At 35.1% G+C, this 27,508-nt stretch overlaps 4 protein-coding genes across 5 annotated transcripts; 2 read left to right on the top strand and 2 right to left on the bottom strand.

Moving 5' to 3' along the window:
- On the top strand, nucleotides 1–12,389 carry LOC120335237 (mediator of RNA polymerase II transcription subunit 6-like). The gene is made up of 7 exons (XM_039402712.2): nucleotides 1–173; nucleotides 1,391–1,559; nucleotides 1,801–1,892; nucleotides 10,644–10,726; nucleotides 11,105–11,144; nucleotides 11,652–11,839; nucleotides 11,971–12,389. The coding sequence occupies exons 1-7, from the start codon at nucleotides 155–157 to the stop codon at nucleotides 12,235–12,237; spliced, it is 858 nt and encodes a 285-aa protein (XP_039258646.2). The 5' UTR covers nucleotides 1–154; the 3' UTR covers nucleotides 12,238–12,389.
- Nucleotides 12,390–12,538: 149 nt separating this feature from the next.
- LOC120335235 (citrate synthase-lysine N-methyltransferase CSKMT, mitochondrial-like) lies at nucleotides 12,539–14,022 on the bottom strand. 2 transcript variants are annotated; one of them, XM_039402711.2, is made up of 3 exons: nucleotides 13,723–14,022; nucleotides 13,371–13,557; nucleotides 12,539–13,277 (listed from the first exon to the last, which is right to left on the bottom strand). In XM_039402711.2, exons 1-3 carry the CDS (start codon nucleotides 14,020–14,022, stop codon nucleotides 12,616–12,618), a joined length of 1,149 nt encoding a protein of 382 aa, XP_039258645.2. In that variant the 3' UTR covers nucleotides 12,539–12,615. The 2 variants fall into 2 exon arrangements, with proteins under 2 accessions (XP_039258645.2, XP_077965890.1); XM_078109764.1 differs by having other exon boundaries at nucleotides 13,851–14,017.
- A 37-nt stretch (nucleotides 14,023–14,059) lies between these two features.
- On the bottom strand, nucleotides 14,060–15,239 carry LOC120335238 (uncharacterized). Its single transcript, XM_039402713.2, has one exon. It carries the CDS (start codon nucleotides 15,164–15,166, stop codon nucleotides 14,576–14,578), a length of 591 nt encoding a protein of 196 aa, XP_039258647.2. The 5' UTR covers nucleotides 15,167–15,239; the 3' UTR covers nucleotides 14,060–14,575.
- A 5,959-nt stretch (nucleotides 15,240–21,198) lies between these two features.
- LOC120335696 (uncharacterized) lies at nucleotides 21,199–26,039 on the top strand. Its single transcript, XM_039403273.2, has 8 exons — nucleotides 21,199–21,353; nucleotides 22,529–22,720; nucleotides 23,091–23,267; nucleotides 23,398–23,586; nucleotides 23,751–23,912; nucleotides 23,998–24,183; nucleotides 24,354–24,410; nucleotides 24,597–26,039. Exons 1-8 carry the CDS (start codon nucleotides 21,308–21,310, stop codon nucleotides 24,863–24,865), a joined length of 1,278 nt encoding a protein of 425 aa, XP_039259207.2. The 5' UTR covers nucleotides 21,199–21,307; the 3' UTR covers nucleotides 24,866–26,039.
- Nucleotides 26,040–27,508: the final 1,469 nt, after the last annotated feature.

The raw sequence follows: 27,508 nt of genomic DNA on the forward strand, positions 1-27,508 counted from the left end.
GTTTAAACCATAGATATATTATGATGCATTTTATATTTATCTATCAACTGTCTGTCTGAACCTTCATAACTCGGTTGTTGAGATTTTGCCGAACTACTAATTTGTCAGACACTGACTGAATTTATATATCTTTGGTCACTTTGGTTTCATCAAAATGGCCAATCCAGAAAAAGGTAAGTCATTAGGATGTATTATATATCACTAGTTGCAATTTGTGCTAATTGATCAATTGTCCAGTTTGTATGTACTGGAAGTAATTATCGTATTTTACAAAATGTTTATTTGTTTTGTGCTTTTATGGTTTTTCTTCAATTGAATAGGCGACTATTTACAGTAGATAAACTGTTATTATTATTAATTTGTCTTGTTTTCACACCTCGTTTGACGCCTTGTTCAATGGGCTTTTGATGGAATCAGACGGGTGCCTTTTCATGTAGTTGATATTTAAAAGAAAATTGTATCATTGAAGGTGTGAAAATGATTTGTACTTCGGGAAAACAATGGTTTTAAAGTGTGATTGGAGAATGCCGGACATTCTTTGTCTTTTACATTTAGTCATCCTCCAGTCTTCGAGGCACCAGCACTGGCATCATTTATTGTTTGTTTTATGAATGAAAAGATGGAAAGCAATGTGAACAGTCGTCCCATTTGTCGGTTATTGGTAGTTTACAGAGTGCCCATGTCTGATATTTTTTTTTATGTCTCCAATTATATACAGTGGGTTGTATTATTAGGCTTTTAGCATTTATCCAGTAACAGTTGAATTTGTCGCGTCTGATTGCTACATTCCCTAGACACTGGCGACATCTTTTCACACCTTTTCGAGACATTGGTGTGATATTACACATGTCCCAACACCTTTGATCCTTTGTCCTCTTATGTTTGTGTTTTTGTTTCTTAAATATAATCAATACTAATTATTATTAATAATTTTATAGAATTTTTATACATCATGAGGTCATTCTATTTCGAAATTATTCTACATTGCAAGTATATCTATTGAAACTTTTTACTAGTTGTACACTAATTGAATGTAATTCATATTGCATCTGGTTTTTGAAATTATCTAAAGGGAGACGAGCAACTTTCATCAACAGTATTTTGATGAATTGTTTTGAAAAAAAGCCTCCAAACAATGAGGACGTTAATTATTTTAGGCAATCACCCTTGAATAAAAATCACTTGACAAATTTTTTCAACACTTAAATAAAAATATACTAGTTAATTAAAGATTCATATCCAATGCAACTAGTGCTGCCTTTCTGATAGCTATAAATCTATCTTTATTACTGTATTGCCAGTAGATGAGTGTTGACACTAGACTTGAAATAATTCAAGTCAACACTGTCAATTTATTTAAAAATATATATTCTCCTTTATATTGTAACAGTCTCAGCTGAAAATCCTCTACATCTATCATGGCATGACAGTGCTTGGATTCCTTTGTTGAACAGAGGAAATGTCCTCAAATATTTCTCCGAACGCAGTAACTCTTTTTATGACAGCCAATGCAACAATGAAATTATAAAAATGCAAGGATTAAGTCTGGATCACTTGACGTAAGATTGGGTTTGCTTTATAGTATTAGGTCTAAACTTTCATTTTAAAATCATTCCTGCTTGTTTTAATGATATTCTTGTTCATTGAAAAGTATACAAGTGATAAGGTAATTGAATATAGTAAAATGGTATAGTCACAATCACCAATCACAAATATAAATTTGAATTAATTTTCAAGTCGAAGACCAAAGGTTCACAGAATCTAGGAATGGGTAATTTCCAGAACTTTTTTTTTTTTTAGGAACATGACAGGTATAGAATACACATTGCTACATTGCCAAGAACCAATATTATACATAATCAGGAAACAAATGAGACATTCACCCACACATGGTAAGTAACCAGGTTCCTCTTTGCTAATATGACAATTTATCGATTCAAATTTATTATACTTTATTATTTTCTGTTATCATATACTAACTATGAGACGAGGGTTGGCACCTAATCAGTGATATAAATGCTTTGCTGATGTGCGCTGATGTCTATCTTAATCGCCACTGACCTACGTATTTGCCACTGACTTACATCACCACTGACTTACTTAATCATCTACTCCAAAGAAGAATGGGTAATTATTGGAATAAATTGTGAGATTAAAATAAGAACATTAGATTAAAATAAGTTCATATGCTTATCACCATGAATCATGTGTTAAAATCTGATTCAAGTACCAAGTATAAAAACAATTTCTTTAGGTTATAGCATATTAACGTTTTAGTAAAAATGGCTAATCAAATTGTTCTTGATAGCCATTGATTTGGAAGTTTAATTTAGTTTTTTGATCATGTTTCCTATGCAAACTTTGAATGACTCCTCTTGACCATAGCCAGTATGAAACTTCATTTAGGATCCATTTCTCCTTTAGATTTAAAGTGTGCAAAAGTGATTCATGCTTCAGAAATGCAAACGTAATGGTATTAATGCGTAAGTATTGCCGCCAGCTTGAAGTGGCAATATTGCATAACATGTGCACTGTACGTATTGCTTTCTTGCCAAAACGACAAATAAATCTTGAGGCAAAATGCCTCATCGTGAAATACCGAACACGCGTATTGCTCATATATTTTTATCGTAAAGTCAATACAGCAATTTCTTATATAATATTAGCTGAAGCGTTGTTTTCCTTGAAACTCCCAAGTCTTCCGTAACCATATTTGGCATTTATTTGCCTTCGCTGAACACCTTCAGTTGCGACAGGTTAAAATTGATAAAACATTAAATTTGATGGTAACAATGCACGTGGGCGACCAATAACAGAACAATTCCTAATTTTTCCCCGCCTACGATAGACTCAAAAGTCTATAGAACTACCTGTAAATTTTTTTCAGGGGTTTCATGAAGTGTGAAACTGTTTTTAAATACCCTAATTCTCTAACCTACGTTAGAATTGTTCTTTGGAGGTTGTCTTATCACCGGCACATACTTAATACTGTGCAACATGACGTGAAAGCACTCGTGCCGGTGATGTAATATTTGATCGTCGGATTCCTGCCCAATGAGGTGAGATACCGGAATAGAACGACCGCTTCTTCCGTAGAAAAGTATCTCTCGTTCAATTTTGCATGCTCTATAACTTTGAATACAACGTTCGGTTCTATTGTATTCATTTTTTTTGTTGTGCCGGAATAACTTTTTTCTTGCGAAAACATTCTACTCTATCGATTTAACGCTTTTCTCATTTAACTCTTTTGAGTTGTCACAAATATTCCCCACCCTATCAAAAATGTTTACAAAAATTATAGAATTATTATTGTTGTTTGTGGAGTAGGATGTTGCATTGGAAGATTTTCTTTCGAAACTATGTACAACTTACAAGTGAAGTCGCATTTAATATATAAACCATACAACTTTAGACTCGACACATATCTCAAAGCTATTCTCGAATGCTTTGACCCCTCGAATTAAATTGTAGACGCCGAGGAAAGTGTTCGACCTGTTGATGCAATCCAAACCGGCCCTTTCGTTACAGGTTTAACGCTGACGTTGCCCTTTGTATCCACTAAAGCGCGTTAACGTGTTCAACAAGAATGTCAGATTGCAACATCTATTGCCGACGGAGTTTTGAGATTGTTCTAGTCCGTTCTTTAGTATTTTAAAACTGAAATCATTACATCCTGTACGGTTTACACCCGCAAAAGGATTGCAACATTTATTGCGGAATGAGTTATAAAATTGTTCTAGTCTGTTCTTTCGTATTTCAAAACTGAAATCATTACATCCTGTAGTGTACAGTATCCATCCGCATTCTTTTTCGTGACTCAGTTGAGTTCGAATTCTCTTGGGTATAGATTGATTGCAAATGAAATATTTCGGACATATCAAGTGAAAATGGGTAATAATATTTCATAAGCATTTCAATTTGTCAAGTTTCATTAATCCTCACCTGTGCAATATAACAAGGATTGTTGAATTAGAGTTCTTCCGGTTTACCGTGGTCGTTTTATACAGACACTAAAAACTAGCCAGGTTTTGCAAAATGCATATTCTGGATTTAGTCAACCCAGTGGTTTTGAACCTTTTTGCTGGAGTGGAACCCCAATGAAACATCACAGTTCACAGAGACTTCAGAACCCCTGGATTTTACTGACGAAAGGGTGCAGCGGAACCAGGTTGAAAACCATTGAGTTAGACCAATAGTCCCTTGCTTATATTAATTACGGTATATTGGCTGCACGGGATTTTTTTCATGACCAACGTCGTTTTGGAGAATGTTTATAAGCTTTCTTGTGTTGTATGAAATATCCTCCCTGTACGACGAAAAACTGCGCAACCCGTTGCTGCTAAAATTATACAACTTTTTATTTTGCACGCCATGCTCTTGTAGAGAGAAATATTTGTGGCTGAGGGGGCGACAATGTATATTTGTCCCCGGTACTTTCCACTGTTTGCTCTCGTGCGCGCGTTTTAGCAGTGAACAAATATATGCTGAGCCGAATAGAACCCACATTGAATTTGAAAAAGCTTCGAATTGCAAATGTGGGAAACTTTTATGCAAATCTATTGAAACTGTTTATTACTTCTATGCAGTTTCTTTTTGGTAATGTAGTAATTTCGTAGCAGAATTCAATTGAGAAAACATCCCCAATGTACGATTATTTTGCGAGAGAATGTGTTTGGATATTTTCTCATATTGCTTCTTATTGTGTCATAAGAGATTTGTATGAGCGTGGGCGCTCACCTTGCCAGGCTTATAGATATAAAACAAGGTGACTGTAAACAAAATAAACACAACTTCGGACGCTCGATCCGTGGCCATTGTCCGTCCGCCTACGCATTATCGTTATTGCGGTTCAATCATTGTATAAAATGAAAAAGCAAGCCAATTAGTGTTCCTATAAACGCGAGTTGGAATTATACTATAATTTTTACATGGAAATTACTGGTTTATTTTGTACAACCATAACTTATTGGTGCTTTTTTTTTAATGCTCGAACGAGCTTTTATGCCGCATACATCGCATCTGTAGCATCGATAGGTAAGCAGGTTAACTCGAGTAGCAAGTTTTAAGTTACGCTAAATTAACGTTAATTTAATTCTTCTACCTATCGCGTGGGCGTTTTTAAACAAGGTGTAGCGTGCAAGCGAACTGCTTTCTTCTCTGACCTGACCCAAGGGTTTATTTCAGCAAGTGAAACTAAACAAAACCTTCCGAAATCTACAATTGTAATAACAAAAAGCACGGTTATATTGACATGTCGAATCGTCCTGTTCTCCTCTAAAAATGATAGCGAGTCTCAAGTATTAGGATTCGATATAGGATATCCCCGTATTGTTAGTTGATACAGCGTATAGCACCTGGGACTTATGTGGCTTAAAGAATACGTGTAAACAGTATTCGCTTTTGGAGTGTGTTCGTGGCAGTTCAAAGGTTAAAAAAGTCCATGTTGCATTTCTCCTGTTTCATAATGCCTGGATATTTTACTCTATATTATATTCAGTTGCACAACACTGAGAAATTGAAACACTTTGATGCCTCTCACCTCGACTATTAATATACTATCTCATTATATGATCACAATTTTTGCAAGAAATGGTTTTATCAACCATTCTGGCTTTACTATTTTAGGTTGGAGTGTCCGCCTCATTTGTAATTCTTAGTTTGCCACAGCCCACGAGACTAATTTAAGTTTTGTACGTACGTGTGGAAATGCTTTAGAGCTGACTGTTAACCGATGAGCTATTCTATTTTCAATAATTTGCTGAACATTTGGTTGAAGGCAAATCATATCAATAAAGTTTAATTTAGATGGGGTAACACAGTTCGACAACCTACGCCAATAGGGTTGAAAAAGCATTTGTCTTCATTCTCGGTAACACTGCAGCACTTATGCGAAAGAAATTATTTGCTCGATGCAGTATTGGTAAAAGCAAAATTGATGCGATGACAAAAACTGTTCCATGACAGGAATTCATTCGACTATTGAACAGGAACATTTTTCATAATAATATTAGTTTCGCCATTTGTCATCCAAGATTAGGGTAATTAAACAAAAACCGTGAATCGTGAGAAAGTTCATAGAACCTGAAAATGCAAAATTTCATTTATTTTTGGTTTTTACTTCTTCCAAAACGATTGGATCAATAAAATTACTGAAGGATTTGAGATAAATTTAGCATGATATTATTTTTTATTTGAAAAGCTCCATAATAGATCCTAAGTAGCTGTTAGGGACTCATTACACGAACTTTCGTTTTGTACCGCAAACCGAAAATAGAAACACTCTTATCTTCCTTGAGGGCATCTCGACTCCGTTGGTTGGCTCTCAAGTCGCCGCCGGTTTTTGGTGGCGACGCAAAATTTTAAACAATCAAGTTTCAGTAAGGACTAATTATGAATTTGCGACCACGCATGGTGCTATTGCAAATGTATTGTATCATGCTTGGTTGGTGATTGGTTTGGGGATTGTGTAAGAAAAGAATCAAGAATACTTATTGAAATTTGTGTTTGTACTGTTAAATACTAATTCTTCTTGTTATCCCCCAGGTGACCGATCAAATGTTTCCCTTGAGCTTGGTTAGGTTGTGAAAACAAAGAACTGAAGATAGACCCCGTGACGTCAATATGACGTGGTTAAGTTGCCAGCTCTTAAAATCTTGTCAATCGCTGCTTATTCTTTCTTTAAGCCGGTTGTGTTGGATATTTCTGAGTAAAATCGCTCGATATTTCCTTGGTGATGATGTAAACTGCTTAGATCGCCAGTTGCGATAATAATTGATCCACACAAGGCGGGAACAGAACTGCCTTTGCTTATAGACAAGGGACATTCAAGCTGGTATCGGGAAAGCTAATTTATTTAGATCGGCGTATAATAAAAGTCTGAACGCAAAAATCAACTAACGACTTTGACTGTACTACGCCGTTTTTAAATTTCCTGTGCGACTGAACATGCAACAAATTATTCTATATATGATTATATTTATCACTGTACAAACTATATAACCTTTTACATAGTTCGCACGCTCACTTTAAAGCCATAATAACGATGGCCAATACTACTGATTTAATGCATTGCTGAAACTTTTATACATTTGGACTAAAATCATCGTCATTAGTTTATATCGAGGATATAATTTGTGCAACTGATATAGAGTGTGGTGTTACTGCATTTTCCACAGCTTCTGATCCTAATCGGACAAGAATCGGCCTAATCGGACAAGAACTCCTGGTATCCATGAATCGATCTATCGTAACAGAATGTCATTTGTTAAAATACTACTGTTCTTGCTAGTTAAATATATCAAATTTTAACTTTGATTGACTTCCAAAAGTGATTGGTAAAATCGACCTCACTGAGTAGTTATAAATATATAGTATGAAATATATATGAAATATAGTGTGTCTTTTTTGTTTTTCATCCTTTATGTTATTTGGAGCATTTTCGTGTAGTCTCCCACTTCGATGTTTTCCCCCAAGCAAAGGTATTGACGTAAAAATCACGAAATAACAGATAAGAATAATATAATTGTTTATTGTTATATAATATTTGAGTGATTGAATTTCGTTTCACTCACGCATTATCACTAACAATAACGATTTTCGACCGTAAACACAGCGAATTCTTATCGATTTCACATAGAAACTGAACTTGACATCAAGAAATACATTCACGGTAATTCTAATTCTACCTTTGATGAAGCGTGATCAAAAGAATATGGTTGCAACCGAAAGTTGTTCGTCCGAAAGCTGTTTTTTCGACATGATAATTTAATCTTAGCCTGGAGAACTGTCGTGATAAGATTTCATGCATTGAATATTTAATAATGAAAGTTTCAACCTCATACTAATAGAAAATATTCCAGTACATGTTTGGAGGTTTCTAACCGCAGAAATCATTTGACTACTCTTTATTCTTCACGAAAATTTGATTTCAAATGTCAAGGAATCTGGGGTCATATGACGCAATATTGGCCAAGGTGATTCCTCTCTATTCCTCTAAATTACCCACTTTTCTCGCGCTTCGATGCTGATAGAAAAGTGCATAGTAATCTCATAATTATCTTGTACAAATTTTAACTAATAGACGAATTTGTTTCAAATCTTTATTACTTGGAGATGGAAGAGGCTGTTGAACGGAAATTACTTTTCAAATTTTCTATTATCAGTCCCCAATATTTCACCCAAATTTTGTTAGCTTTGGGTATATTGCACCACAGCGTGTCACGTCATTCAATCATGCTGCAAGACCCTCAAGCAGATGAACAGCTCATTGAAATCAAATTGCTCATTTTAAATCCCACATTAGTTATATATATAGTTTTTCATGTCCATGTTATTGAGCATTGCTCTTGTATTATAGTATGCTTGAAATTGCGAACCTAACAAAAAGAAAATCTTTAACCACGGCGAAGAGTATCACGTTAAGTCTAGAATCCCGATTTTAAGCGGTGACATACTCATGAATAATACAACTTTCTAATGTTTTTGCACTATGGGCTTTTTGTTAGATTTTATTATTCTTCTTTGTCGAATTAATCCATTACATAGACTTCAAATGGTTGCAATTGGACATTAACTTAACATAGTGTAGCATTTATAGTAGATTTCCACAGTTTTTTTTTTTGGTGGAAAAGTTCTAGACCGAACTTGCTCAAATAAATCAATGCTGTAACTCGGAGATTCCAATTGAAATTTCTTATGTGGATTGTAAAAATTTGTAGCTCATAATATGTAAATTTGATTAAACAAATAATTTTGCCGTTCAACTTAAAATTCTAGCTTATTTTCTCGCGTAAAAAATACCAAATCCAATCGCCAGCAATGGTTATTAATATTTTTTTGCAATACACATACTGTATTGAATAATTCACTTCTGCGATATACGAGTCTACATTATTTTGTACGAAAATATTACTGCGAAAAATAAATGAATTACCTGCGCTTTGTCCATCCGTTGCGACGCATTACGTAAAACCACCTGGTTACTAGCGTCGTCATTTTCACGTTTCTTTGCGGAAAACAGCTGAGAGTTCAATATTACGCCATAGAGACGAAATATATTTATACAAATAACTATTTCTACCAGTGGACTTAGCAAGCGCGTTTGTTACTTGATGCTATCATGCCGACTGTGGGTAAAATCGCGTCCCCAGTGTTTGCGTTGCCCAACCGTTGCTAACGAATGACCGTAGGTCGGCCAAGCATTCCCCGCATGTAAAGCTTGTTATCAAACGCAAGTTATGTATGGTCCGATTATGGCTATATCAATGATTCTATTTTAAGGTAGCTTCTTTTTGAAGATTTGAAAGAAACATTCACGTGATTATGTAATGCTTACCGCAATCGTTTTTTATTACTCACATATTTGTGACGTATTTTGCACTGCGGTATTCCCCCAAATCCCCAGGGTAACGTCGTCGAAATAGACGTTCCGTATTTAGTTTACGCAAGCGAAATAATAAAGGTCGACATAGAGATATATAGCTAAAATAACATAAAATGTGCCAAAATGGGTAATGTTTCTATAAGGCAGGAGATGATATACAATGGTGAATGCCTTGCAGTTGAGTAAACTTTAATTTTTTATACATAATTTCAACGCCATATCACGATGGGCGCTAGTGATTCTCATTTTTTTCTTTTTTTAATTGTTCACTGTGTATATAAAACGATTTTTGAGACGTGTTGCGACGCCTTTTTGTGACCGATTGTACATTATTTGAGATGATGCAATTATCCCGATGTGAAATGAGATCATATTGATATATTTGGATTAGCGCTGTAATACCGTATGTTTGTTTTTAATTTCTCTCGTAGCGTGCGCTATTATTCGTACAGATTGTGTTTTTTCAATATTTGTTTTGGCTATTTATTTTCCATTGTTTAAACGATTACACTTCTACCGCTGTCGAAACATGCAATTTAAGCTTTTCTGATTAAACCCTGTCAATGTCATCGGTTATTCTAAATATGGTATTGATAACACCGATAAGCGTCTCGATTCGAATCATTTTCGTTATCTGCCCCTGGCGGTATAAAAATCTAAACATGGTTGGAGTGTGGAATCGTGGCAATGTATTCTTTCTCTTTCATGTTGTTACATTTCGCATTAGCATACGAAACCGCGTGCCAGTTTGGGTCAACATTTACATATTTCGTTTCTTCCTGAAGAAACCTGGTAAATCTCACACGAGAGGAGTAATTCGCCGTATGTCATATTTTTCGCCAGGACGGTTGAATTTGGATATTTATAGACAACAAAGACTGTTCGCAACCATATTGTAATGGTTTGTCGTCAATCGCCACAGGATCCATATCTATTGACCGTCACTTATCCGGTGACGTCAGAATTCACTTTGTTCGATTATCTTGTAATTTTAAGGGTATATGACAGTTCCTAAGTGATTTTTCAGGCATTAAGGAAGTCATGACATGTCTGCGTTTTATTTCCCATCATTTAAACGCCGACAATAATTCTTGCTGACCTTGGCCATACATCAGTGCTCGAAACGAATCATGCTATTCGACGTCTATTGAGAGTTAATAGCAATTTTGTGGAAAGACTCCAGATTGATTCCTAAGAATATTAGGCATGACAATTATGTAAGCAGCTGATAGTGTTCATTATTTCTCTCTTCTTTTTGCAGTGGTGAGCATTGCTGACTATTATATTATTGCTGGGATCGTTTATCAAGCACCAGATATTAAATCTGTCGTAAATTCAAGATTGGTAAGTTGAGAATTCCATTATTCAGCTGGCATGGCTTCTTAGGAAATTCGTGTGATAGCTCGGCACATATTTCAAGTTGACGTTTGCAAGCTGGGAATTGCGATTAAATGGTCGAATCTGGCCCTTTTCATTTAATAACTGTAGATAAGTTCAATTCTCCAATCCAGTTTATACCAAATATATGCAATCAAACGGACCGATATGAAATAACAGAAGTTATGATTGTTGTTATTGCAATAACAAACTACTACAGTGAAATATTATCAAACAGAAGCTCTGATTTACTGTGACAAATTCATTTTATTTTTTGTATACCTTGCAAATTTTCTTATCCTAAACAATATTGTTTATTAGATTTACATAGTATTTTGATTTTAGACTTCAAGTCTTCATCACCTTGATAGTGCATTTTCTGAAGGTAAGTTGAGTGATTATATTCAAAACAGAATAACAGTGTGGTAAAATAATTAACATGAGCTGGATTCTCACCAAAAAAATCGGTGCAACAAACAGTCTTGGGAAATTGACTAATTGCAATCACAAGATACATTATAGAATTGAGCATTTTTCACATTCATGACAGACGTTCAAATGTTAAGGGTATGAAAGCAAACATCCCAACGACATGAAATAGTATTTATTAAATATGTTAATAACAAATGTATTGTTGACTGTAATATTTCAATGATAAAATTTGGCCACATCAAAATTCATTGTTCGCACTCGTATAATCGGTTATTTGAGACCCCACAAGGTTTGATTCATTCCATATCATATGTCATGATGTGCGAATTATTTGCATGGTGGAATTTTTCGAATTTCTTGCCATCCATATTGAGACTTTCCTAGTAATTTTAAAGCCAATGTGTATGTTAGGATGCATTAAGTAAATTTATATTTCTTACAAATACTTATTTTCTATCAGCCATTTCATATTCAAGATACCATCCGTCGAAAGGTTATTGGTGGCAATTCAATGACGATAATAAAACAGAGGGCAAAGAGAAAAAGACGAAAAAAAAGAAAGAAGAGCCCGGGTCATTGTTTCAATGTCGAAGAGTAGATCAATTACTAGATAATCTCACTTCGAAATTTCCCCACAAATTTTACCAAGTGAGCAGTTTTAACTTTCTTGGAAATGTTGTATGTAGCAAGGTTAAATGATTTTGAGCCGCAAATGTTACAACGGTTCGAATTTTTGTAGCGGTGGGTACATGATAAAATAAATTAGTTAACATTTTCAGGTCCAACCGGGAGGACAGCCAGTTCCACTACAGAAGGATACCTCTGAAAATGCAGATGCCAAGGCGGAAAGGGTCAATCAACAAACATCTGCGGATGCAACTGCGAAAGCCACCACCGGCGCATTGTCTGGTACATCGAATACTCCCGGCAGCATTACTGTGAAATCTTCGCAGTCACCAGCACCGAGTGCTACACAATTGAGAGTAAAGAGTGAGATGAGCGATAATATGAAACAACCTTTTGAAAAAAGGACTAAATATGTGTGACAGAACTGACAATTGAGAAGGCGTGTAGCCATGTTAGCCACTATGCTGCTAAACTCAACACTTCCAAATATTTTTGCATTAGATATTTGCTTGTTCATGATTTCTTTTTATCAATATACAATGACCACAGTTCAGAAACATGACAAATGAAATGTTGCATTAAGACTTGCTTACAGTGTACCTTTTGAAAAAAGGACTAAATATGTGTGACAGAACTGACAATTGAGAAGGCGTGTAGAGCCATGTTAGCCACTATGCTGCTAAACTTAACACTTCCTAATATTTTTGCATTAAATATTTGCTTGTTCATGATTTCTTTTTATCAATATACAATGACCACAGTTCAGAAACATGACAAATGCAATGTTGCATTATTTTCTAAGACTTGCTTACAGTGTATAAAAAATAGTCCCTCACAGATGTAAATTGCTGACAGGAAATGCTGATATTAGAAGTAATATCATCTGGTAACCTTTTGGCAGCTTCTTGTAGAAGGTCGATGCGCAGTTCTGGTGGTTCGTCTGTCACTTGTATTAAAACTCCATCTTTGCATAATATTTTATAGATGTTTGCCAACGCTCTGCTTGCTAGTTCAGTTCCTTTAGGTTGCTTTAATATAGAATCTGTAGTACCTTTATCCAGTGCTGCACAGATACTTCCTGTAGAGAACACTTGTTGCTCTGCTATATTAGCATGAACAAGAGTGCAGTTTCTGACATTATCAAATTTTGAGTTTCCATCCATTTTGTTTTGAAGCCTCCACAGTGAATCGATTGCAAAATCCAGACAGTATACTTCAACATCTTTCAGATCATATGCAATGTTTGCCCCAAAAGTTGAGTCTCCGCAGCCTATGTCCAGCAAGTATGGTTTTCTGTTACCTGGATTATCTTGGGCACTCAGTGCAGTTCTTATCATAGGTAGAATGGAATCCTTCAGATCATCATAATTTGCAAACCATTCGAAATCTGGGTTAGGTTTAGTGGTTCTATAGAATTGATTCCATGTGTCTAACAATCCAAGAGATGAGTTTATGGAATCTGTGAAACAATGTGATTTAATAGTGAGAATTTGTGTGCAACAGAAACTAACCAACTTATATGAAATGTTTTAATGAGGTGGTATAGCCTTACTTTTATCCCAATGAAATTGTGTGTTTGTGTTATACTCTTTGGTGGAAGCAATGTCGACTGTGTTTTCCCCAAAAATTATCTCGATTTCTCTGTTGGCAGATTCTTCAGAATCTGATCCATGTGTAGAATTTCTTGTGTCTGTTAAACCATACTCACCCCTCAACGAGTATGGTTCTGATATATTTGCCTGTGAACATAATTGCAAACATTAATAATATGTATCACACAACCTGCTTATGTTGTTGTGGAAGCGAATTGGGAGCAATATTTTTCTTTCGCCAACAAGATTTACTGGACTAGGTATGCAACAGAATTCCACATTGTAGTTACCCCCAATCCGAAAAAACTTGACCTTAAAGACTTTCGTTGGACCCATTAGGCTGCGCCAAACTTTTATAGAATCTTGTCCAGCAAGCACTAAAGCAATTACAGGACCACAAGTAATGTAATCCAGAAGTCTTTCATAGAAGAATCTCTCACTGTGCTGGTTGTAAAAAATCTCAGCATCCTTTCTTTTCCAGTGAACTGTTTTCTTTCTCAAAATGCGCAAGTTGTTTTTTGAAATACGATCGGTAACTGCTTTCGTTGCGATGGGATTCAGGGCAATATCTGGCTTTAACAATGCGAGCGTTAATTGAGTCTTTGATGACATATTTCATGACTACGCAGTAATCTATTATAATTTTAGGTCTAAATTCAAATATGAAGACAGAAATATTTCAATACAAGACTACAATAGTAAATGATATTTATCCAAATAAAGAAAAACCATCAACAAGGCAAATAAACCACTGACATTCATTTTTTTACATTATAGTTTGAGCATGCGATTAATAGATGTGCCAAATGGACAAACAAAAGTTTTATATCAACAGTCCCTGTGCATAAGCTGATAAAGTAATGGCACAACAAGCTTTTAATTTTAGATATTTTTGCTTAAACATGTTTTTATCAACAATTATCTTTGAAGAGTTTTGTCATACTCTGTAAACCAGCAAGCGGTGAAAACATTTACTTATGTTTGCTAACTATATATAGTGAGTTTATTTTTCTCTGCAACTGGAAAAGAAATAAATGCAAAAACATGTATAACACATACAGGGTGAGCCAAAAGTAGGGCAACAGTTATTACAATATCAACAATTAACTGTTACCTCAATTTGGCCCACCCTGAACATATATTTTCACACACACGGGGATATGTACTAGTCCATCTGGGCTCGACTATTGATACTGGGGTGCAGCGCATGAACATTCTTTTCCATTTTTCTTCGAAGTCCTAACTCGCTATAAGTAAAATACACAATAGTGAGTATTAGGACAACAAATGCTTTGAAGTAATCATTTGCAGACAACCACTTCGCTGGGTCATCCAGTGTGTAGTAAACACTTCTAACTCTGTTGAACTTTGCAAACATAGGATCGGAAGTGATAAGATTAAAATATCTCCAATTAGTGGGATGATACTTCTTTGTCCAAAATTCTCGCCTTAGTCTTCCACGAATCGCTTGCCTCTTTTGGTGCGCTTTCAGATCCTCCGGGGTCACATTTTTACAGTTTTCGGGGTCAATTTCAGCCGGCATATCATGAGCCCAATCAGCTCTGAAGTCTTTGGTAGGAGCTAAATATTTTGGAAATAGTTGTTCACCCATAACTTCCGAGTATTGCTTATAATCGATTTGTTTCTCCAACTTGCCATCTTTTGCAGTGACGGATGGTAATGTCGAAAATCTTTTATTAGAACAAAGATCCATCATGGCCCTGCAAGCAGGGTAAGGCACCTTCAATCTCAACATCCTCAACGGCTATTTTGTAACAGCGGTAACACCGTACCGTGCCCTTCGTACAAGATAACCAAATCCGTGAACACATCACTGCCGTCCTTGGGCGCCGCTAGTGGGCCAAATCAGACCCTTGACCCTAAAAAAATTCTTCCTGCGAACCCAGAAAAATCGTCACTATACTAACTACGGGCCTTACGCGTTTTTCGCGATTTTAAATTCTATTCGTTAGTTTTCAGTTGTGTTTTGAAAACTTAAATATAAATCAGATAATTCAATGATCACTCTGTCTTCTTAGGAGTTTTAATTTTATTGCAGTAATAAAAAATTAGTGTAGAAATAGCTGTGATAGACTAGGCTAAAATTACCGGTACCTTTAAAAAACAGATTGTTGTATGCGATGAATCATAATGATGGTTTGAACCTCAATGTTTGAAACACATACCCCATTTTACAGGCATCAACTCGTGGAAGCACTCTTAAAATAGCCCCGAGAATATTGCAATGGTAAGGTAAAGGAAGGATTTTTCGAGGGTCAAAGGTCCATTGCAAAATTTTTGAAGCTTACTTTGAGAGTGTTTTAGAGAGTCAGCGCTTACAAACTAGTCTACCTATTCAAACCAATATTATTCTCTGTGATTGGACCACGTGTCGCTCACAGAATCTGATAGCTATTTTTAGCCTAACCTATCGCAGGTTTTGCGTGACTAATTTTTAAAATTACAACTAAACTCCTTGAAAGAATACGACAATTGAGTTATTTGATCTACAACTAATTTAAAATGAAAAGGTTAAAAACTGACATATAACACACAGAGCTACGATAACAAGGCAATGTTGCAATGTTTATAACCATGCTTGAATATCTGTCTAAATAAAATTTATAAATGCACTTAACGCCGGTAGAAAAGTTAGGATGGCCCTGTGAATCTATATCTACAAGGTTTGCATTGCAACTAGCCTTTTAAATAGAGTTTGAGGCCTATCTCAAATCCGACTTCTCAGTGCTCGAATAAACACATGCTGTGGTTCAACTGTACATATTCAAAACGGCGCAGTTACTATCTCATAAAACGCGACTGACCACAAAGTATATATTTCAACTTTACCGCCTTTGTTAGTTTAAATCAGGGTGGTCCAAGGTTGTCGGCTCCGCGGGCCACAAAATTATTTTTGCATTGTTCGCGGGCCACAATGGTGCCAAGAATAGGTAAACAGTGCAATACAAAACAAACACCTTTATTTTGCAAACACATAGTTATCAGGCATAGCCATTCTAGACTAATAGAATCTGCATTCGAATTTTAGTTTTCTATGATGCCTATATTGTTTGCATATATTCCCGAACCAAAAAGTTAAAAAGCCAGATAACAATTTAGACCGCCAAGCACATCATTCAACTTCGCTAGTTTCCCCAGCTATCCATAACACTATTTAGTTCAGTGACAATAGTGATGACAATACTTCAAAAGCTTTTTCTGATTTATTTTATGACGAAACAACACGAAATGCGATTTTTTGATTACTCTCCGAATGTGATGCGGGCCACAGATAATGAAGCGGCGGGACACATGTGGCCCGCGGGCCTGGGTTTGGACCACCCTAGTTTAAATATTGCAATTATCACTTTTCAACCACATCCACTTCTTTAGAATACTAACGTTAGTTAAAACCGATTTGCATCATGTTAATAACCAGCGAAAAAAATTAATATAAATTTATATCATTCTGCCGAAATGAGTGCAAGAAAATTTACACCATTAGGACATTTGCATCATATCATCGGTACTTCATTACTAATATTTGAGGAACTACCCTTCTAAAGGAAGGTCTTGTTGATGAAAACCCGAGACAGAGTTTTCATCTCTTTTATGTATTTTTTTCATTTAACTTTGAATTTATAATGATTAGAGTATTCAGTATGATATGATTGGCTTTCTTTTGGTAATAGTCGCTTCAATAGAATACCGCCATGGCTGCCCAAGAAGCCGAGCGAACTACAGGTGTAAGGAGTCTACTTTTAGACTACCCGGCACACATATATTGCTAACCATTGGTGTAACCGCCACACTGATATGCCCAAACTCGATAGACGATAATTTGTTGAGCAAGCATATGTTTACCCTCTCTTTACAAGATTTATGACTATTTTCTGTACAATAAATAACAATAGCTTTACTTCTCTCTCTGTCTAATTATTATTTATTTACATCGATTCCTCTCGATTTGTATATTTTACTAATTTCATTATATATGTTAGCGAAGTTGCGCTACATCTTGAGTTACCAAAAATATTTGACTTATAGTCAAAATATGTTCACCATCATGACTATTGCATAGTCAATGTTTGTAGCGAATGTAAATATTTTTTTATACTTAACCATATATAGGTGTCGCTGCTTGAAGACCCAGTCGGGTCCCTCGCGACTGCTGTCTCACAATTAACATTACTAGTTTATTTACTTCCTGTTCTAATCTTTGTGCATTTCTTTTTATGTGACGACAACTAAACGATTGATTGACTGATTGATTATATTAAAAGTATGCTATATGATGCTGGGTGTTACTGTTACATGTTTATAATATACCAGACAGACACCAGGTGTGAGTCATATGGATGGTTTCGAAGATATTGTACGACAGACTGCGTTTTGTGAAGTTGATCTATTAAATATTTGCGACACATAATTCAAAAATATAACTTATTTATGACATAAACAACAGATAAATGATTTTGTTTATGTGTGTGCCGCAAACTAACTTCCTTCCCGGTCTGTGTTTGTGGCTACTGCGACATTACATAAACCCAATTATATTTTTGCGTTTGCCGTGTCGGCAACAAATTGGTACAATAAAATTGTTCTTGGACAATTTAATTGTATTTTATATTTCCGAGAAGGTAAGAAATAGGTTATTCAGATTTTCGATAAGTCGAAATACGTCACTCAGGGTACCTTGTTTAGAATTCACAGAACAATGGATGGTTTCCGAAATTATGAAATGCTATAGACAATAAATTTCAGTAAAACAATAAATGGATCTGTACAGACGAGTAATTGGTTACTTCTTGTGGCTTATTTGTTGTACTTGAGTCTGCTGTGGATCCGGTTTATAAGTATTTATTATCATGTTTTGTTTATTTTTCCAGTGTAATTCAGGCATATGTTTCGGACACAATTGTTGAAACACAAAAGAGCTTTTTAGATTATTTATATTTACCGTGGACGAAAGTGAAATTTGCTTATTATTAATATTTAGAAGTTTATCGAATAATGCCATTTAGTCGAACCATTTTATAGGTTTGCTTATCGTACGTTGACGGGGATTTCCCATCATTATCTTCATACGCAATTGTTCGCATACCGTAGAATAAGAGACATTCTCGCACTATAACATCATTTAAGATATAAAGAATAGAATATAACTCATCTGTATGCAGCATATATAGATATACTTACACTCAATTTAGCATGCGTCGTCTTTCAAAATCACATAGTTTTCATCGTTGCTCATACCCATTATCCTGGACAGTAATTTTTCATATTTTATTTATTTGCACCAATACGATAGATCATAACAACGTCAAAAACAAAAATGGAATAAATAAACAGCAAATAAAATAACAATCCAAACATTAGAAAAGACGTCGAGTACAAATTCCTACCAGAAGCAACGTACCCGGGATTTCGTTGAAGAAGAGGGGCCAGCATTGAAAAATTGAAAATTTGCGACGTCACGATATGATGTCATATTTGCTATCTTACACAACGGAGAAAACCTGCTTGGGCGCCAAGCGGGTTTCCGTAAAATGACGCATGATGACGTGATATTGAATTCTATACGAGTCGGAACATCTAGGCCTATTATGTATTCGGCGCGGCGGTGTGGCTCAACGGACTAAGCGTTAGGAATACGCTCGCTACCGCACCTCTAATTACTCTGCGTGGGTTCGCAGATTCGAATCCCATGCATGGATGGTTATGTGCGAGAGGATTGCTGGACTCCTCGCCGTCGTTGGGTGGTTCACGTAACCGCTGGTCGGTTACGGCTTCCTCCGCCACCAAGTCCATGCTTCCGGAAACAAACAATATAACTAATCCCATACCCGACTTGGAATGGTAACCGGACGAGAGGCCGTGGTTCGCCATATGGATAAGCCGTTTTATCGGCTTTCCTCTCCCCCGGGATAAATATGTAAATCCTATCCTATTCTATGTCTTCATATCCCAATGTTCGAAAAGTAAGTTTTTGCAGTTACGAGCAAGTATATTTGGTTATAACTCGAATTTTAACGTGAAATATGTATTTCGTTTTCATACTGCTAATATATTTGATCAAAAATCGTGTGGTGTCACTAAGTACCTAGGCTAAGTTATTGACATATATGTATAAATTGGACAAAATAAATCCGGACTATATGAACAGATTACACAAATGTATATTACAAATGAGTTCACGAATCATTAATTCACGATTCTATAAATTTTCATAAATCTATCTATAATTTATATATAATTTATCTCAACTAGTCCAAGTACGATACATTGTATCAATTCTTCGGCCCATTGGCTAAGATAAAATAACGAGACTGCTCTCCAAATCTTTTTCAGCCTGTGGACTTTGCAAACTTGGTTGATAGGAATCGAAAATACGCAAATTGACCGTTTTTTTTGTGTGATCATGTCCGTGCCTCAAGCCGTGCCTCATGTCCGTGCCCCAATCATACACTGGTAATCCAATGAACAATTACCTAGCTTATAATATGCTTGATCAAGTATCTTGCTAAGCGGCTAGCATATTATGCTACGCCTTGAGAATACGCTTTTTACCGCTTCTCTGCTTCCACACGTGGGTTCGGAAATGGGTACGATTTACCTCTAGATGGCATACGTAGTTTGTTATTGAAAGTTTCAAATTTACGCCAAAGAGAAGTACCCTGTGGCACAAGGCGGTCGACCCGCGTGTTGTGAATGCAACATTTGTTTGAAAAAGTTAATAAATTTCGAAAGATCAAATGATCCCGTAAATTTTAAATATTTTCACAAGCTATATATGCTTTATCCCAATTTCAAAAGTTGATGCCATTGTTATATATCGGTTCTACAGTATTGTCTATATTTCACGCGGTATCGATAAAAATGTAAATCTTTTATGTATCAAAAACTCCTTATACATTTCATAAAATTGTCCGATTTAGCGCTTGATAATTATGAGTTGCTACCCATGGATTCTTGATAAATTTTCCGACAGTTCCGATGAGATTCGTAGGATGCTGAAACTTAAATTCTAATTTTGATTTGATTTGAAATGATCAGATAACATAATTTAGTGTCAATCGCGTAAACTGCTGTCTGTCACCGATCATTAACTTCAATTTACCTTCATAGACTCAATTTTTAAAAGTGCACTACAACCAAGAATGACCAGTTTTTTTTACTGGACTGTCCGAAATTGAAATTATATATAGACATTGAATGATTATCTGTATTTTGCTCACAAATTACTTTTTTGAAATTGCTTTATTTACATGAAAGAAAAATAGGGAATTTTGTGACAAATAAATAGTATTTTCAGTAAATAAGAGTCTAAAAAATAATGCTACGTCAAAAAACAAATTTCCAGCCGATGGTACTTTGAACAAATCTATTTCTAGAATGACAATATTGATGCCTATAAACATGTTTAGGATTTTGAAAAGCACGATTCTAAAACATATAGTGAAAATTGAATGTGTTAACTTGAACTGCTTCAAGTCTCGTCTAAATTGATATTAGGTATAACTTAATGTATTAAAAAAAATCCAAATAGTTTCAGTAGCTGTTAGCAAGTCATTGTCATGATACGATGAGGTTTTCTATGTTTTTTTGCTGGCAACTTGGACACAACGTGTTTGCCGAACAGCGCCCGCAAACGTCTTTCAAACCTCCAATCTTGTTCACGATTATATCACCTGAGCGCGGGTTTCCCCCGTGAACGCATGTGGGTTTTTTGGAGAGCATATACCAACGAAGGGAACACAACTGGAAGTAACCTGCAAAGAAGCACCTGGTTATCTGTAAAATGTGGTATGTATATATATTCAATGGTAATTCTTGTAAGATCATTTTGACATCGCCTCAGTGGAATACGGACAACAGCTTACTGTGATATTACACGATGGCAGTTTTATTGAAAGTTTTTTTTCTTGAGTTAACAATATGTGGTAAGTTTTTTTGTTATTAGTACTATTAAGATATCACAAGTATTAGCCTATTAACTTGAACAGTCTTATGTCGATTTGGTTAGTATGAAACTTAAATTCATTTAAATTTCGAACCCGGCAATACTATGGTCCGCTCGATTGAACAGTCAAGCCAGCAATTTATGAATCAAGGGTAAACAACGTACAAAGAGCTTACGAACAGTCAGTACATACTTTCAGGACAGTCGTTTAGGCTCGGAACCCTTGTTGAAGTTGCTGTCAGAAACGGTGCTATGCTTAGCGATATGAAATTTGATAAGATGAGCTCAAATTAACTCATGATTCGATCAAATATTAAAAATCAGAATTATTGTCCCTAGTGGCCATTTTTGCTTAATTACTATCGAATTTGGCCCTGATACAAAATTAGAACAGCCTTGAAATGTATATTACAGATGTAGATTAGGATAGGATATACTTTGTAATTGAGATTTAAAACAAAATAGGGATTGCCAATTACTGCTTCCGTTGAATAAATAACGTTTGCTGGCTTTGTACCTTCAGAGTAGCAAATTAACGCGGTAAAAATTTCCGTCTTTTCTCTGAAAAGAAATATTTTTTGTAATGAAATAATGATAAGGAAAAATAATAAGGATAAGGATAAATAAGGAAAATTTGGCTCGTATCGAAAACTGTATATTTAACACTTGCCAGCAAATTTATCGAGTTTGAGAATGTTCTGTGGAATATAGTAGCACGTCGGTCAATTTGGACAGAAACCACTTGCCGGCTATGCGGAAATTCCAGCTGGAAAGTTTTTATGATGAAATCGTAATGAATAAAGATTTCGCAAGAGAAGTTCTGTTCGTCAGAAGTCGATATTTCTGCGCTACGTAGAGTGCTTTCTGTAAATGTTCACACCGTCTTTCATTCATAAAAAATCTCAGCGGCTTATTCAAGCGTGAATACGAGTGAAAAACCAAACAAAAGTGTGAAGTGTACTACGAATTATTGCTGTAATGAAGTCCTAAATTTATTCATGTTTTAGTGTGATGTAAGGTAATGAGTGATGAATGGGGCCGACGTGTTTTTTTTGATATACCTGTTTTTAGTGTTAGATCTGAATTAAAAATTTACCATATGACCCTAAGTTAAATTTAAACTAAATATAAATCTGGTGAAATTTTGTATTTTAGGTTTTTTAGTGGCATCGACAACGGGTAACGAATCTTCAAATAGAAATGATTACAAATGTACACGACCTGGAATTTGCATCGATGGTACGGGAAAAGAGTTCAGATGCGTCGTTAAAAATATGGAATGTTGCTTGAATTCACAAAACATACTCAGTCTTTACCAAGCACCACGAGGAATGACATGCTGTGGCGGTAAGTTATACACGAACTAAAATTAAGGAGCTGCTGTTGACAGTAGTTAACACCGTGTGGGATCCATACGTTCACGCATTATTTCATTCATAAAATCTCAGCGATTCATTCAAGCGTGAAGGCAGGTTATAAACAAACCACAATGGTGACGAAGTATAGTTGCAGTAGGAGCTATGGCGAAAAGTTCACAAACTCGTTTAGGTATTCATGTACAATAAAGCATATTGTAAGAATTCTGTACAGAAACAAAAATTACCTATATTGTGATTGATTTTTTAGAATACAACAGCACTACTTTATTTATCTATCGAAATGTTTTTTATCGATTTTGATACTTTTGTGCTAAACATGCCGATCCTTTACAATTCAGGGGATGGAATGTTTCATGAACAAACACATGATTGTGTAATAAATGAAAAAGGAGATGGGGAAATACAACTTCGAGAAAATGTCATATTTTGCCCCGGAACTGAAATGTATTACAATCCCTCGAGTCAATTTTGTAGTACCGGAGAAAGTGGAAAAACTGAAGTTTTGATGCTGAAAGGTATGAAATATTGTAAGCCAGGCCAAGTCTTAACTAAAAAGAAATGATGTGTTGCTAAAATACACTCGCTGTCCAGTATGCTTGATTTTACTGAAAGGCGTCTGATATTAATTACCCTTTGTTTTTTTAGATTATTCCCTCAACTCAGCATCGCCATACACCGACGTTAATAGGCCTTATACTTGCGTAAGCTCGCGAGTATGCTCCGATTCATCAGGACGACGGTTTAAGTGTACTGAGAAAAATGTAGAATGCTGTTTGAATAGTTTCAAACAGCTTGTTTTCTCCAACGCAAAAAGAGGAATGACGTGTTGTGACGGTAAGCATTGGCACCAAGTTATACCGTATATATCAACTAAAAATTTGTTCTTTTCTGCCAACTGCAACATTACTTCACAGTAACAATTTTTAAAGCAAATTCATAACAAAATGTCCTTTCGTAAGTTGATCCAAATGATGACCAGTTGTATCGTTGTAATACAGGAGATGGAATGTATCTGGAACAAACTCAGGAATGTGTTGATGGTAAAATAACGCTGAGAAAAAACGCTATAGTTTGTCCTGGCACGGAAATGTACCATAACCCCTCATCTCAGATCTGCTGTACGGGTAGCAGTGGACTAACTGAAATACATATGATTGAAGGTAAGGTGCATTTATTTTCCGTGAAATATCAAAAATCATTATTTTTATATTGAATTTTATCCTACTTATTGTACCAACTTTGTAGATGGTAAACTATGTTGTGGCACAAACTACATTAAAAACTCTACTACGGGTTGCTGCTCCGAAGAAGCATATGACAGAAAGGCTGAATGCTGTAAAAATCGAATTAAGGCTCCGGCTAAAGAATGCGTTGACCCAACGGGAGATGATTCGAGAAAGAATTCGAGATTGAAATGCACAAAAGAAACAGGTGAGAGAAAATTTCATTGCAAACTGAACTTACACCACAATGTTTTTATTGAACTAACCCTATTATTGGCCTGAAAACTTGCAAGTCTTAAAAATGAAAGAAATTTTATTTTCAGTTTCGCTATTCCAATAAATAGATTCATAAATATTGAATAAATCTTTTTTTCTCAGTATGTTCAGATAGAGATATGGAGAAACGATCGAAGTCATTTAATCACTGGTCTTACAGTAAGTTTCATTTGATATTTATTTTACTAAAATAATATTTGAATCGCCCGAAAAGTAACGAAAACACTATTTTGAATTTTGAAGCGGGAAATATGATTGTTGTTTTTTCATTTTAAATAATTTTAATGAATAATTGAAAATGAAATTTTTTTTTGCATTTTCTTATATGTTTTTATAATTTTTCAGTGTACACATTCGAAGTAAGCAGGTTCAAGCGAGAAACTGAAACTCATCTAGTATACAGAGTTAAATTATGTAGACAGTTTATTGGAACAAGACGCAAAAAGATTGGAACCGAACAATGCAACTTGAAATATATTGAAATACCCAGATGTGAATGCCCAGGACAACTTGTGCCTGGCGTTAATTATGTTCTACGTACAAGACAAAAACTCAATTCTAGAAGAATGGTGTTGAACGGAAAAAAGTTTTATATCTCCCAAAATAAATTGTAGATAAAAAGTCGAAATGTATTTTTTCGACAAAGTGTATTTTATATTTCTTTGCCACAAATAAGTTATGAGACAATTTTTTTTTCTTTAAAAAAAGATGCATGTGTATTTTTAGTTATTTTGTAATTATATAATACGCTAATTTAATTTTTCTTATTTATTTGTAAATAATACTTTTCTATATTTTTTTTACCTTTCTACAAGAATTTGATATTATACTGTCACTACTGTACTGACAACTGTTATGCTTTTTTTGTGCAATTTTCTAAACAGACTGCTATAATCATTGTATTTTTTTTTTCAATTTTTTCTTATTTATGTGCGATCGCCTTGTTACAGTTTCATGATAAAGATGCTCCGGTCCAAACGTTTCAGCCATTTTTGCCATGTGGGGTTGACTAGTTTTAACACCGATATTTACAATATTTCATAACACTGAAAGTTAATCAAAAATTCTATTTTTGGAGCTCGGTTTACAAATTTGAAACATTATTATATTCAGTAAATATCAAACTAGGTTTTGAATATGGAATTATATATTAGTATTACAAATTGCCGTGTTGTAATATATTAACAATTGGATTTAAAAATTACATCATGGATTTTACAAAGCAAATTTTCTAAGTTGAATAAAGGGCGATTTGGAAACTTTTCAATATACCATGTTACTTTAAGAGAGTTGTAATTGAGCATATTTAACTTTAATTTTGCATAGATGAATTATTTGTCTTTCCTCGTGTTACATAATATATTCTACATCCAAACAACTTTGCGTTGTTGTACATATTTTTTATCACATATTTATTTAGGTGTACTTTATATCAAAATGTGTTAGCTGCGCTTTAAAATACGCGACCATTAGATCAGAATGGCCGCCAAAATATTTTTAAAACCAAAGAAATTTTCCAAAAATTATTCTAAACAAATTGGGTGTGCAAAACGTGGTGTTTCATGAAATATTTAGTACACATTACTTCATATTTTTGTTATTATTTTCAATATATCTTGATTGGCAATTAGGACTTATTTTTACTAAAATCAACCTTTTGTTTATTTCTTTTTTAGGAAAATTGTAGTTTGAATGTAAAGTTTTTTAAGCACATTATTTATATGTATATTTTTAGAAATTTAAGTTTAAGCCTTTAAGACAATGTAAATGGAATTAAAGTATTGTACATAGCAATATTGAGTTTATGTATATTTGTTGTTATACAATGGTATAGAGTAGAGGCGGATAAGGTTCTTGAATCAGGGCCAGAAATTTTGCCCATCCAGACTGGCGGGCCATGTAAGTGTGGTTTAATTTTATGCAAATAGTTACAGTGTTGTTACAAAGCAAAGGTGGAAAACAATATGCCTCGTGCCAAAACTAAATTTAACCGTATTCTCAACAAATTCCTCGAGCTATTTTTATCTAAAACATCAAAATTTGGTTTCAGTTTGGTTGTGGTAGTATCGGGCGGGCCAGAATAAATTACCTAACAGGTCAGATTTTGCCCGTGGGCCGTACTTTGCCCATGTCTTGTATAGAGAGACCAGTGGTTCCCGTCAGGGTTCCAACAGTATAGTCCAGTGTTTCTGCGAATTTCCATTCAAATCCGAAATTTGTATTTTGTTTATTTAAATATAATCAAATACCTTAGGTTTGTCACTATATTTAGAAATGCTACATTTCAATAATCCTTTTGTTTTGCCAATATAGTACAATATATTAGGTCAGCTTTTATATATACTTATAGTTGATACAATTCAGACGATAAAAGATAACTCAAGGGTTCATCGAGATTTGATATGATTCATTGGGCTCCACTAAAAAGGTTTTGAAAACCATTGATATAGAATAGACTGTCGAGGTGAAATTCATCGCGACCTAACATCATTCTCTGAGTAAGGTGGTCGACATGGAGTTATAACCTTAGAATTTTGAACCTGCTGGTTGCATACAGTTTCAACAAAGTTAGGTAGAGCTTTCCGACCAAAATCGTCCTTATTAGAAAGTTTGGTCGATTGAACACTCTTATAATTTAGATTTTAGATCGAAGGTACGAAACAAACTCGGGATATATAAGTCCATAACTTGTGACGTGTATCCTTGCGTCTACCGCATCTGTTTGTTTTAGTCAATCTGAAATAAAGGATCGTATTCGAGTCAGAAAACTTCCGATCGCGCTTGGACAAAACAACCATTTCAAACCGATAGGCCATTCCATTTCATTATTTTACTGTGTGACTTCCAAAGTTCGGTGCTATTCCTCTTTCTGTCGGGGTGAACTGAGTTAGGGTAAAGCACTAGGCTATGTTGCGATACAACCACCAATGGGTCAATATGTAAAGTATGCTCATAAGGAAAACGTAGTTGTTTTCGACGCACGGGAAATCACCTGACGTAATCTTTACTTCTACAGAGCGCGACCTTTGTCTTCCATATTACTCAAAAACATGTTTTTCGGCATCGGTAGTATCACGTGCTATTATTCAATTTAATAAATTTTTTATGTTCCTGACGTTCTTTGTACGTTAGGTATCTTTCTGCGAAACGGAAAGTACTTTACGCAATCGACGTAAAGTTACCACCCCGCATGTGATTTTGGTGGTATTTTTTCGGGACAGTCAGCTTACCGGGCTATTATGTCATAGATCATAACA

Source organism: Styela clava, chromosome 2 (assembly GCF_964204865.1).
Source record: "Styela clava chromosome 2, kaStyClav1.hap1.2, whole genome shotgun sequence".
Lineage (NCBI taxonomy): Eukaryota > Metazoa > Chordata > Ascidiacea > Stolidobranchia > Styelidae > Styela > Styela clava.